The sequence below is a fragment of the Drosophila yakuba genome, chromosome 3L (assembly GCF_016746365.2).
Source record: "Drosophila yakuba strain Tai18E2 chromosome 3L, Prin_Dyak_Tai18E2_2.1, whole genome shotgun sequence".
Taxonomy (NCBI): Eukaryota; Metazoa; Arthropoda; class Insecta; order Diptera; family Drosophilidae; genus Drosophila; species Drosophila yakuba.
The window spans coordinates 15,028,412-15,042,830 of NC_052529.2; the positions used below are offsets into that span (position 1 = coordinate 15,028,412).

At 39.8% G+C, this 14,419-nt stretch overlaps 1 protein-coding gene across 1 annotated transcript in view; it reads left to right on the forward strand.

Annotated features, from left to right (window-relative positions):
- LOC6534137 (Ig-like and fibronectin type-III domain-containing protein 2) overlaps positions 1 to 14,419 on the forward strand; it is a 72,921-nt gene that overhangs the window by 41,504 nt on the left and 16,998 nt on the right. Inside the window, exons 3-5 of the mRNA XM_002094785.4 lie at positions 13,708 to 13,801; positions 13,879 to 14,049; positions 14,113 to 14,250. Coding sequence (XP_002094821.1) covers positions 13,726 to 13,801; positions 13,879 to 14,049; positions 14,113 to 14,250 — 385 coding nt within the window. The 5' untranslated portion in view covers positions 13,708 to 13,725. The remainder of the gene's footprint in view (positions 1 to 13,707; positions 13,802 to 13,878; positions 14,050 to 14,112; positions 14,251 to 14,419) is intronic.

The following is a 14,419-nucleotide window of genomic DNA, read 5'->3' on the forward strand; positions in this document are numbered from 1 at the left end:
CTCAACTCTTGGGGCCATCTATTGTGTGTTTGGATTTGCACATTTCCAGATTTCCAGATTTTCTGTGGGCAAACACACAGGAACACCACAAAATCGAGGGTAGCACGCGCCAAAAGACGGCATCTGGTCGACTGGCTTGGCGTACTTTTAACTTTCCTTGGCCATTTGGCGAGCATGTTTTTCTTTTCCATTTGTTCGACGGTCCGAACACAACTTTGTGCCGCAAAAGTTTGTTTATAAATCAACTTTTTTTGTTGAGGCAACTTTTCTTTGACTCTGGATCCTTGGCGCTTTGGAGCCATTCCTGCCTCCATCCATCCATCTCCCAGTTGGATAGTTTGCATACAACGCTGCGTATGCGCAACGTCAGCAAGTCCAGCGGAGTGCGCTCGGCATTTGGGGAATTTCTATGCAAAATGTACATTCATTTTGGTGCAAATTATTGAGTAAACAGATTGCACCTCAGCACCTAAGTGGGTGAGAACTCGTTTTGGAAATTTTCGCGCATTTGCTGGCACTAAGCAGCAACATCCTTCGTATTTCCCATTTCTACACCCCCCCTTCTGTAAGCAACAGTTTTGTGTAGTCTGCTGCATTGTTTTCCGTTTTTAGTTTTCAGTTTCCTGTTTTCAGTTTTGCACAAAAGTTGCTGTTCAAGGCGATTATGATCTTTGCTTAATGTAGTGAAGTCTCCAAAGTGGTTTATCCTCTTAAAATGTCCTTGCCGCCATGAATGAATGAACGGTCCGACCGCATTCAGCATTGAGCATTTCGCAACATTTTCTTTCCGAATTAAAATCTAATTTAATCCCTCAATCCTGTCTGTATAAATAAACCATTAGTTTGCCACTTTGACTGATGGCCCGTCCCTCCGGTTTCGTGATTAAAACCCGCCAACAAAAAAGTATAAAAGTATAAAAGTGAAACGGACTAAAACCCTTTTCTCATTAAAAATCGACGAGCAACGAAATGTTTTGGCAAACAGGAACAGTAAAACGTGTTAAAACCAAATGCTATTGGCTTTGCTCGTCCGACGAGTCTGACAACGCTGACAACTGACTGAAGATTGCCCTGGAGCGGAATGGGTTTCCAGTTCAGTTGAGTTCAGTTCGGGTCGGGTCAAAATCGGAATGGCATATCTACTTCCTACATTTCCAACCATTGGCCAACTGACGTACCATGATTAATTATTTGCGGAGTTGAAGTGTTATTGAATCAACAATTTCGATAGGCTGACATCTGGATGTACTTCGCAGAGTTAAAAATTGGATATCAATGTATTTCGCTACGGTTGTCGAGACCAAAGGCTTTTATTTATGGATGGGCTCAAATAAATCAATTATTAATGACATGAATAATATAAAAATATGCACATCCATGTTTGTTTCACCAAAAATTATGCTTTTTAATAAGAAGCAAGTATAACACGAAAATAGTATATATTTATAAAGAAAGCCTTGTATTTAAACGATGAATTATAATGAAGAAACCTGAACAAAACTACAATACTATTAAACTAAATATATAATTAATCAAAACCCTCACTGTCATTGTACGAAATAGACTTTCGAAAGTTATTCTGTCTTATTAATAACAAGAGGAACTTATTTTTGAAAACTTTACGAAGTCTGTCAACTTTATGGCACTACAGACGCCACCGCCTCCCTTTCGTTTTAATTAAAAATATTTTTGTATAGCCCAAACAAACTCGATGGCCAACAACTTGTATTTACATTTTTCATTCTTTGTCCATCGTTTGTATTTTCGCTGTCGCCGGCTCACTCATGTATTTATTTGTTAATTTTCTGAAATGGCTTTTGCAACTGATTTCAGGCAAGATGCCTCATTTTGTTTTATGTCCACTTTTTGCGCTCGCCTGTTAAATTGTAGGCACAATTGTTGGTGACAGAAAATTAATTGCATTTAATCAGTACGGGCCAAGTTCAGGGTGGACCAGCAACTCGAAAATCATTAATGGGTTTTTGATTAATTATCCAGACGGTCGGACAATGGACTTTGATTTGCATTTTACAAATTTAATGAATGGTTCAGGGCTGACTATAACAAATACAAACATTTATAATTTTTGCAGACAAAGAAAATCGCTTGTAATCTAGTAAAATTTCGCTTAATTTGCTTGTACAAGAGCATTACATAGTCGACGAAATGACACTTTTTTAATGACTGCATTTTATCATATGCTATTAAAATGATTTTAATTAATTTGATTAAGGTTTGGATGTTGCGAGTGTAAAGAAAAATAAAATAATTTTTTCAGCACTCTCTGGTATTTGTTTATTAAACAATTGTTTCGTGTCAGCAAGGGGACGCTGCAAACAGCTGCGGGGATTACATTATTAAATCGCATATATTTATTTAATTAAAAAATAACAAGACCAACGGCGAAGTGAACAAATGGATGCCCGCCATTGGATCGACAATAAATTAAATGTTTTCTCAGGCCTTTCAATTGCCTGGGCGAATGGAACCCATCAAATGTGAATAGTGTTTGCATACACATAAAAAATGCACGAATTATAATATCAAATTGATATAGTTAAAGGGCAAATTGGTTTGCAAGGCTATGTCAACTTGGTGCTTATTCGTGATTTATAAAAGCATTGACGGCGGGATAAAGGGATATAGGGATAATCCCCCGACTGTCTGAGACATCAGCAGCTTCAAAGCGCATAAAAGTCGATCAACGAATTTCCCGCTGCTATCGGCGAAATCATGGCCAAAACGTGGAAAACTTTTCCATTTTCCGTATTTTAATTGACGCGCATCATGTCAGCGGAACAAAGCCCCGCGAACACAACACGGAAACGAGTGGGTGGCTTTCGATATGAATGTGGGTGTCTGCCGTTGGATGGGTGGGTGAATGGGAGAGTGGGTGAGTGGGTGGGTGAGGTGCCAATCTGATGACAGTGTGCCCTGCGCTATAGTTTCACAGTTAGCGAAATCATCGATAGATGACGCGACGGCGGGTGCTTGGACTTGATAGATTGGGAACAGCAAAAAAACTAGAAAAAAACCTGTACAAAATGGGTGGCCAGGGTTGCAAGTAGATGGAGCGATGCTTTTCGCCAGCGCAAAATGCAGTTGACAGCCATCCAACGTAAAAACGGCGACAGTTCATCGGCAAAAATATATTTATAAAATCTAGGTAAAGGTTTAGACTACAAAACACCCACCAACTCAAATTAGTTGCAACATGAAACTGGCTACAAATTACCAACAGATTTTAATGAGAAGTTTAAGCAATTAGAACAATTATGCAATTAAGTTAACTCATGTTTCAATGCCAGAAGCGTGAAAACACTTTGTGTGTCTTCCGTGGGAAGCCGTTCATCATACCTATAAAATCAAGGGGTATGAATGGGGATTGTGCATACATATATGAGAATTTGTAATGCGATAGATCTGTGCACTTTGGAACATTCAATATGTTTATAACAGATTTGTACAGAAAACCTATTGTATTTAAAAGATATTATAATTTTGTGCAAATTATTTAATTAAAATATAATTACAATTTATATTTTTTATATACATATTTCGTTACCTTTTTGTATTGTCACACTGTATGTGCACAGCTGTAAATTATGGAAATTCCGCACCACAATTATGTGGTCCAATAAGAAGAAAGCCACTGAGCGGATGCTCGTTGGCTGAGGAAATGAGAAACTCATTCATTTGGCAGCGGCGGCAGTGGCAATACACCTACGTACACAGTTACCTTTCGAGGAATCGTTAACATGTGAAATTTTAAGTAAAACAAAAAAGGAAATAATACAAGCAAAGGAAACGAAACGAAAAACAAAAATGCATCAGCAGCAACATCTTTTGTACAAAATGCAGTAACAATAACGAGAACGCCAAACGAAAATGTCAAAAATATCAACAGCATAAACACACGTCACCAAACAGTGGGCGGAAAACTGGGGAGTTAGAAACGAGGTACACCGTAAAAAAACTCATACATATAAAGGAAAAATGTAGCAACAATTGCTTATTTTTATGACAACAATTTTGTAGAGTGGGCATACATTAAAATGTACCATTATAATATTGATCATTTTAATGGTTTGAAGAACACCAGTATTTTAGTTTGAAGATTCGACTGGAGGGCTCACTTGTTTCGAGTGTATGTGTGTGTGGCACAAAGCTTTTAAGTGCTGTCAGCACGGAAAAGAGCCAAAGTTGGTAACAGCAAAATGGCTGCCTGCTAACATCTTCAGTGACTGCAAACTGCAGCTCATTAGCACCTCGTGGTGATCACACAGATACTCACACAGATACTCACGGATACTCACAGTGCACACCAACACAGTGGCACGCGAACTTGGCACTTTCGGTCGCGGTTGACTTTCCTCGATGGCGGCAACGCCTCCAGGCCTCACTTTTATCCTCATTTCAGGACTCAGTTTCGGATACACCGCCTCCACTTTGCCATTACTGCCGCAAAACTCTTTGCACATTGGTGCGGAAATTTTGTAGCAATGAAGTTTAGCGCTGAGTGCATGTTGCTCTTGAGCAAAATTAATGTAATTGCTCTTTGAAATCAGGTTCGTCCTTTTTCCTTTCGCTGCTGTCGTCCTCAGGCACGTGCTAAAATTACCGCGATGGCTCATAATTAGATTTTCCATCTGCTACCTTGTCTGATTATAACTAATTTATTTATGAGATTTTTTACAAAGGCATTAAGAAGATACCGAAACTATAGGTGGAACTAATGGTTCATTTAATTGTTTTACACATAAAAAAATGCATAAATACCTCAATAGAATTACATTACAACTATAGTGACTTTCTTCATTACTTCGCTTATTCATTTTATCATACTTATTTCATTTGATTGCAAACTGACATTTTGCCAGTTCCCATAATCTCAATAAACTTTCCCCACATGTCCCAGAAAATAGTTTATCTCTTTTGCTGTCTAAATCCTTAGTATCTCAGCTGATTTTCAATGGCGAAATTAGGCCATAAAAGTTTTGAGCAAAACTAACACCGCATTGCGACCAAAAGGATGACCAGTCCAATTGAACCACTTAGAAGTTGCTGTTGCTGCCACAAATGTCTGTAATAAAAGTTTCGTTGTTTCGTTGACTTTTTTTCTTGCTCTACTCCTTCCAGTTCTGCTGATGACCATAAACTTGTAACAGTTTGGTAAAAGCCACACTCAGCTGGTCTCTGATATTTCCAAGTGATTAAGTCGTTTACAAACACAGATATGATGGGGCAAAAGGAGCAATATTTTTTATTGATATCCTCAGTTGCGGGGTGTGTGTGCAACCAATTTGGTGCGGAGAACAACAAAAGTGTTGAAACTGCCCTAAAAAAGCCAAAAAGTCAACATTCCCATGGGTAAATTTAATAGTACAACGGGGTATACGAGCTCTAAAGTGCCCCAAGCATTTGTTTTACTCGGTATCTTTTTTATGATTTTTTCTCTTTTATTTTTTTTTTTTTTGGTTTTTGGGAAAAACTTGCCTTGGCTTAGATGAAGTTTTTGGTAGTTTGTCGGCAGGGTAGCTGGCTTACAGGCTTTTGGGGTTTGTCGGGAAACTAGTAAATCTAATTTCTAACCACGCACACACATACTCCAGCACTAATACACAGGCAGGCAGGCAGCCATGTAACTGCAGCCGAGGTCCTTCGAGGATGTCTGAGCCAGTTCGTCAGCGTTCGTCAACTGCAGAAACTGCTCGGAGTCCCGGTTGTTGGCATTTTCTGAGCTTACCGACTTAGCCAACTTGTAGCTGTTGCCCTGGTAAGCACTTCAGTTAACCCAAACACCCGTCACACCCACACATATGTACATATGTGTGCTCGTGGCTCGTTTGGTGCGGAGTTATACTATGTTTTATTTGTTGCCAACTACTAGAAACAAGCAGGCAACAGCCAAAGCCAAAAGCAAAGGCAAAAGGCAAGTGCAACTGCGTTTGCCACTGCAGGTTGCTGGTTGCAGGTTGCAGATTGCTCTGCAATGCTCTTTACAACTTCCATCAAGTTGTTTTGGTGTTTTTTAGCTCTGTGGCAGCCACATGCTGAAAGTCTGAAGTGGCCACATCTTTGCCATCAGGAATGAACGCAGATACGCATATGGAAAGTGCATTTCACCTGCTCGCAGAAAGAGAAAATGGTTTGAAAATTCTATAAAAAAGTGCGGATTTCCTTTACCCTTATTATTTTGGTCACTTTTGAACAACTGGTGTGAACTTACTGAAATAACCTTTGAAGTCCCAAAGAATTTTAAAGATGCTGCAGTTTTTGGTAATCAATTATAATATGCCAAGGAGTTTGAAACGTTTCATGTTTTAAGCATTGTTAAGATTTGCGAAATCATTTGCTCATCAATCTAGTTATTATAAAAGATGATTTTGACCAATTTATTCAGGAATTTGGATAAAAATTCTATCGAGGCACGCCATGGTCTTCATAAAACCCCAGTATCTTCAAAATTAGAAGGCTTTTGTTTGGAGGTGATTGAATATATTCTTTGGTAGAGAAGTTCTTATTCATAGTTCTGCGGCTGAATATTTTTCTAAGTAAATTTTATCATCTTTTATATTTAGTAAAATACGTAAAAATTAATACAAAATATATTTGTATCCATGTAACAGCTCGCCTTAATTTTACTAGTTGTGGACCTTCTTATTAAAGTCAAAAGAAGTACACAGTTTTTCAATAAATATATCTTATGTTAACGTTTAATTTGTTTATTCATATAAATGCTCAATTAAATATACCAAATTTAATATTTGGAGGAGAACAATACTTTTTAAGATATAAGACATGGACAATTCAAAATGCGTTGCTAAAAAATTCCTTGCAGATTATAATTATGTATTTATTCGCCAGGAAAAGTCCTATTGTACGCAAGCAGCTTGCATAAATTCCCAGCTCCCCAGTGGCAGATGACGACGTCTTTAGTTGCACATCCCTGGCTGCCATTGAAGTGCATCTGTCGCACATTTGTCCTGCTTGCCTGCAATCACAACCCGAAAACGAATGCACCCACACCCACATACACACCCACATACCCATATACACAACAGCGCACGTTTGTTGTGCGTCCTTGTTTGTGTGCATGTGTGTGCATGGGACAAAACAAAAATGCTGTGATGCCGAGTGTAATGTGTGCGTGTAGTGGTGTTTTGTGGAAATGACGGCAGCGGAAGTTAGCAGGCAAAGCGGCGGAAATGTAAAATCAATGTTGTTGCTGTCGCCGTATAACTGTAGCTGGCAGTTCTTTGCAAGGCTTTGGTTCGGCTGAATATGGCTGAACATATAGTTGCATATAGTTGGGGGTTTTTGGAGAAAATGCGGCATTGTTGTCGCTGTTCAGGCTGAGGCTGGAGCTCAAGTCACTGTGCTGTGCATTTCGATGCTTCTGATTGTTATGTCTGTTTGTGCTGCTATTGTTATTATTATTATTCTTATTATTATTATTGTGCATTTGCGCTTGAAGCGAATTATGTGTATGAAAAATGCATAAAAAGTTTTTGCTCCTTATCCCAGCGAAATGTGCAAACAAAATAAACAATCCGAAAAACAAACTTATGCACACCAACACACACCAACACACACACACACACACACCCATGTGCATGCAATTATGTCAGATTTACAAATACTCACATGCTTGCTTAGACACAAAAACCCCACTTCCCCCTTCACCACGACGCTCTTGTCTTTCCTCTTGGCATTTGCATATGTAAATATATATTTTAAAGTAAGTCTTGCGTCTACCCCTTCGCAACTGCTTGTGCAGAATTATTTTTTATCATCGCTCGGGTTTTGTTTTGCCTCGGAATATTTGTTTAATGTGCCGCCTCTGTTATTGTTATGCTTGAGCATTTATTTTTGCTCTTTTTTCTGATATTTACCAATCTTATCGCGGGGTATTTCAACGACGGTTGGGTATCTTTTATTTGTATAAACTAAGACTGAAGTATAGCATTTAATTTACTGACTAATATGACAGTATAATTAAAAGAGGTTTAGTTACTTATTAAAAACAATAAAATATGGACACCTTTTGTTTTTATTTTGAATAACATTCCCGTAGGGAATATAATTGTATTAAAATTACTATGCTGGTCTTGAAAAACTAAAAATAAATAGAATGGAATTTCTACATCTACTTCTTTTAAGCTCAGTTATTCAAAAGATAAGCTTCGGTATTGAATTAAATTAGGTTCATTAAAATCTCTTTTGCAATAATTATAATGAGTTGCCCAGCAACAAATGAAGGCTTCACCCTTACAACTAAGTAAACTAACACAGGGCATTTCCCCGTCGAGCAACAAATGTAAACCACACTTTGGCATTTTGCGGCTCTCATTGTTATTGTTCATTATGTTTTGGTCCTTTGTTGTAACATGTTTTGCTTATTCGCTGCTCACAAACCTGCGTTTCTGCCAGCATCTGTGCATCCCCATCGTGTTTATGCCTCTTTGGGGAGATTTTTACATTGAGGTGTGTTGATTTTGTTTTAATGCTAAAAACAAATTTTGCTTTTTTCCCTTTTGTTCCGGCTTAATGCCACAAGCCGATTTCGGTGGTCGGTTCTGACATTTGTTGGGGTTTTTCTTGCTGTTCTGCGTATTAATTTTAATTACAAAATTCGACTGAGGATTCCTGAATAATTTAATACTTTCTTGTACACTTTTTGCGCATAATGTACACAATAGCCTGTGCCCATTTAAAGGCGGGGTATTAACTCTTTAATCAAGGTGTGTTCTCGCTATAAACCAACATTTCCATTTAGGCTCTAGTGGAACTGGACCCTAACAAAAACAAACAAAAGTTGTGCCTTTCTGTTTTTAGTTGGGGCTTTTGTCGCCTTATCGCCAGGCCTAAAAGTTTTGCACAACTTGTGCTCTCACGGCGTATGAGTAATTTTTTTGTTTGATTATCATATTTCTCACTCAGAGTGGAAGCCGGAAAAGCCAAACAAAAGGCCTAAACACACTTTTACCTTCCCTTCGCACGGCAAATGAATGGAAAAAGGTTGACAATGTTCTTCTTCCCTGCTGTTTATTTTTTACACTCAAGTTCAAGTTTTCCGGGCAAGAGCAAGAACAGAAATATGCACAGCTATGAACATTAGTTTCAATTTGGAAAAGAATATATGTGTGTGTGTGTTGGGTGTGTTCTGTAGGTCTTTTTGGCTTACCTTGCAGCCTCGACTTTTCACCTTGCCCGACCCTCCTCGTTTGGTGTGAGTGTGTGCGTTTACAAGAGCTTGTCGCAACTGGAAAGTATGCAACACTTTTACTTTTGGCCCCGCACTCCGCTGCGTGGGAAAACAAGAAACGAACAAAAGCTGCTTAAAAACACCAAACCATAACAATGTAAAGTGTTGTAGGAGCTGTCGAAAATATTTTACACCTTTCGCACTGTGACTCACAATCTATGGGTTGTTGTTTTTGAGGGATGCGGACCTTATCTGGGTCCACCTGAAAAATATACCACCAAAGCTGAAGCACAAGCAACAAGGTAAACATTTTGCGGTAATTAAGAAAAATTACCTTGCTCGGCAGTCGGAAAAAAAACGAAAAAAAAAACCAAAAAACCGGGAAACCAAAAAAGAAAAACAAGAAAAGCACAACAACAAGGCCCATAAAGTAGTCCTGGCCAAAAGCCGAACGCACACACACAAACACACACACTCACAGAGAGACAGACAAAGTTGGCCAGAACGAAAAGACAGTTGGAGCGTCAGCTGTGGGAAACCCTCGTTCAGTTTTCCCCCTTCAGCTCCCTCATCGCTCTCTGAGCACCTCAACTCAGCCACCCCCGAATTTTCACCCCTGTTCTTCGGCTCTTGCACCATTTTCTAGTGGCTGCGACTTTTTGGTGTTAACTTTAAATTAGCAGCAAAGTGGAAAGTGTTGTCGGTTGGCTTTTAAAATGTTTTGCGGTGTATTTTATTTATCATGAAGTAGATCTGGTGTGGCAATTGCCAGCCCCGCCCCTTTTGTGCCGCTGCCCACCTTGTCTCGGCTGTCATTTGTCTGTCTTGGCCATGTTATAAAATAATGTGTAAATGTCCCTTGCCTTTTTTCCCATTTATCCCGCCACTCTTCGTTTTTGTTTCTCGTTCTTTTTTTGTTTAATTTACTTAATGTCCTGCCTGGGCCCTTTTATGATGCCTTCTTGGGGACTATTTTCCGCTTTTTTGTCTTTTGTTGTTTATCTCACTTTTTTGTTGCTGTTTGGGGCTCATTTACCTGGAGAGTTGGCCCCGGTTTTATCATTAATGTGTGTGCCCAGTTCCTTAATTAGTGGCGGGCACCGTCAAAAAATATCGACTAATAAAATACAAACGTTAAAAAATAAAAAAAAAAAAAAAACCAAATTGTGCTAATTTATGCACTTGATAAAATTTTTTAAGAGGAAAGGACCCAGGGGAAAAGAAAGTTTCATAGCTCATTTAAATGTGGGCAAGCCAGTTGAAAAAATTCGTTCGAAAAAAGACACACTTTTAATCGTTTTTAGTAAATGCACTAATTGCTTGGCTTTCAAAAGCTCATTAACAGTGATTGATGCTTATTTATAATGATTCCGCTGAATTGTGAAGTGCCAAGAACTGCGCAGTTAGACACTAAATCGCATTTACCCTTAATTTCCGGAAAATAAAATTAATTAGCAGCTTACGCATAGCACTTCAGAATTAAATTCAGAACTTGAGTTTCGGTTGTGCTCTTGTCACATTGTCGACGAAGGAAATTTAATTAAGGGGAGCACAACTAAGCGCAGCACTTTACCGCTCGAGTCAAAAACGTATACGTAATTTCATTAACAATTATGACCCGGGCATTAGGGTTGCGCATGTCTTACATCATAACCCATGGTTTCATATGGAATATATGGAGGGGGGTGAGGGGGAGGTTGGGAGATTGGATTGATGTGTGCCACTTGACATGCCAAGAAGTTGAGGCAGCAACACATATAACTTGGATGGAAGACATCGTAAAAAAAGATTCGAGGCGCTTACCGCTCATTTTTGGGGTGGCACACCAGCTAACTGTCTGTGGCAGCTCCTTCGCTGCTGTGCTAATAAAATCAAAACTGATTACCACATCATCTTCAACGAGCTGAGCGGAACAGAGCACCCAGCATCCAGCACGGAGCAGGGAGCGTGGAGCACAACACAGCGCAACGCTCCGAATCGAAGCATGCATATCATATTACTCATACGCCACGTTATACAATTTACTTACAACGTCAACGAGCAGAACGTTGACAGCGCACCAAGACGGGAGACAAGACGAGATGAGATGAAACGGAATGAAATGGGAAGCGAGGAGGTCTGGTAGTTGTGGCCCAGATGAAGACAAATATATGGCAACATCATGGAGGACATACGAGCACACGCTTACACTAAAGGCAAAGCTAACCTACATGGGGGTTAATAGAGATAGCTACTTGAAATAAATATTTATCGAATAAATAGTAAAGGGCCGGAAGAGCCATTTGCTTGTTGTGCAATAAATTAGCATTAAGCCGGAAATGTAAATCAAATTTAATAAGGCAAATGATTGTTCTAAGGGGAAGTACAATTACTTTTACAATTTTTCAATTATTCTAATTACTAATATGTGTGTAATATATTTATTTCCTTCCTTCTGGAACTCTTTTCTGTTTGTTGGAATCCCTTTAAATATTCATACATGTAATTTATTGTTAACATATTTCACTCGCGAGCCTGAAAGTAATATTTTCCGTGTATCCTGGCATGCGTGTGTACGTGTGTGCCTGTGCACAGGATGTGCGTGCCTGGATGAGTGCGCAAAAATGGCAGCGACAACGGCAAAGAGCAAAAGCCAAGGGGCCAAGAGCAAAAACAATTAATTGAGTGGGTGGCAAGCGACACCAGAGTGCAGCGAAAGATAAATCGTTTTGCAATAGCGCTATAATTTAATCAAATTTGTCACTTTGCAATTGAGCAACTCGCGACCTGCACGCCAGACGACTCCAGTTGCGCCAGTCTGTTGGAATTTATGAATGGCATTTGAGGGGGGTGGGGGAGGGGGGCGCATCTAGACAAAGGTACTTTCACCTGCACAGGTAACTCAATCTTCGCATCGTGGATGGATCGCGGATGGAGGCAAGTGCGTGCTCTGGCATCGCGTTCGCACTTTGTAAATTCAATTTGAAATGCGCTTGATGCGCACAAAGGCAGGTACAAGCCCACCTTGTGCACCTTATGCTCACCTACGTAGTACAAACACCCACCATCCACCCACCCACTTTGCAGCACTCTGATAACATACAAGTGCCGCCCACTCGGAAAAGGGTGGTCTTTTTCAGTGTCGCTGATGGCCAAACAAATGCCAGCCAGCTAAGCGGTTTGTCAGCGCAATGGGGGTCAGAAAATGTGCGAGGGGTTTGGCGATAAACGTCATTGATGACGACCCAGCAAGCAGGTGACCCCTAACCCCTAACCCCTACCTCTTACGGACCCCCTTCCCACCCCTTAGCGATTAGGCGAATCGATTAACCGTTCGCGTAATTGAATACAAGCGCAGCAGCCACACGCACTTATTTTGCCGCAGTGTACGCAATTTGTTGTTGCCATTACCCGTGGAATGGTCGCTAAAACTGCCAACAAATTCTCAGTTACGCTCTCACGTAAAGGACACTCACACAGCTGCAAGAGCAAACACACACGCACACACTGCTACACAGGTACAATCAGCTCGAGCACCTTTCACAGAATGCACGAACCAATTTCAACAGATCTAGACCCCCTCAATACTGAGAAAAATAATACAAAGGCTGATATTTCCGGGAAAGCTGATTGCATTTTAAACAGAAAAAACTTAAACAGAAAATTTATAACTAGCTTCTATTATACAAAGAAATATTCTTAAGGGTGAGGGTTTAATGTCAGAACGACCATCACCAAATTTATACAAATTGTGGGTGTATCTGCCTTTTTTTTAAATTTAATTTATTTAAAATTTGTAAATTTATTTTGCAGTCATTACATCACATTATTGATAGTTTCTAGGAATGTGTGTGTTTTTTTAAACAGAGTAATGTAGGGTTTTTCTTTGTGTAGCCTACCGCTGCAATGTTTAACATTTTATCAACGCAGAAAAAAGGTTGAGCAAAAAACACGTTCGAACTTTTAAACAAAAATCCAAAAAGGTTGGCCATAAGCGAAGAACAGGTAACCAAACCAGGCATCCAGCCTGCGGGAAAACTGCGCGGGGAAAGTGGAAAGTGGTGCCAGGGGCGAGGGGCAAGGGGCGATTTGAGTTTCGAGGGGTTGTGAATGTTATTTTTCAAACATCAAATGTTCTGGCAACGTGGACGTCAACACGGGATCCAAGGCAAAAGTGACGCTGCTTTCAGCTGTTTGTGCTCGCTTCCTTCCTCTTGTCCAACGTTTCCCAATTGGCTGCATTTCCCAGGTCAGCCATCAGCCACGCCCCCCCGCCGCTGCCAACGCCCTCGCTTTTACCGACCCCCATCATAGTTGCCACTGGCATTTTGCCTCACCTGGCCATTTATTGCAATATCAAAATGTTTCCTTTCCGGCGATGAAAATGATTGAAAAATATTCGCTGTTCCATGCTCTTCTCGCTCTTTAAAGTTTTGCACAAAAATGTTGTTTGATTTTCGCATTACAGTCGATTCGCTACATTTTTTTTAACGTTTTTTTTTTCGAATTCTGTTTTGCAGGTTATCCTACAAGGAATAATGCTCAGACTTTTGCTGGTTCACATAATAACGATATGTGCGCTAATAACTATTGTTAAGTGTGGTGTGCCAATTGGTAAGTAGCACTATTTTCTAAATTCTTTATAAAAAATATTTAAATTACTTATGCACCTTTATTTTTGTGAATTCAAGGAACCGGCGGACCTTCAATTATTTTGGAGAGCAAAGATGCTTTATTAACCTGCGTAGTCTCAGATAATTCCGCAAACAACACAGTAATATGGAAGAAGGGTGACGAGATCCTGACCGCCGGCACAGTGCGGGTAACCAAGGATCATCGGGTGCGAATCCTGCACGATGAGAGTATGTCTTGCAAAGCCTTAAAAGTGTGGATTAAATCTAACCAAATGTTGGGGTTTTTCATAGATCCCAAGGGGAGGAACCTGGAAACGGGGGGCGAGGTTTGGGTGCTTTTGATTAAGACTCTTAAGCCCAGCGATTCGGGGGCTTATATATGCGAACTTAACTCGGATCCCGTTCTCCGCAGCATTCACATCCTGACGGGTGAGTACCGAATCTATACACTAAGAGGAAAAAGAAGAGCTTTAGCTATATTTGTAATTTGTATTTTTAAACCACTTTGACACTTTATACATAAAAGCAAATGATTAAATTTAATTTTTTTGTGAGTAAGATATCAAACAAATATTAACTTGTTCAATTAAATGTTTTT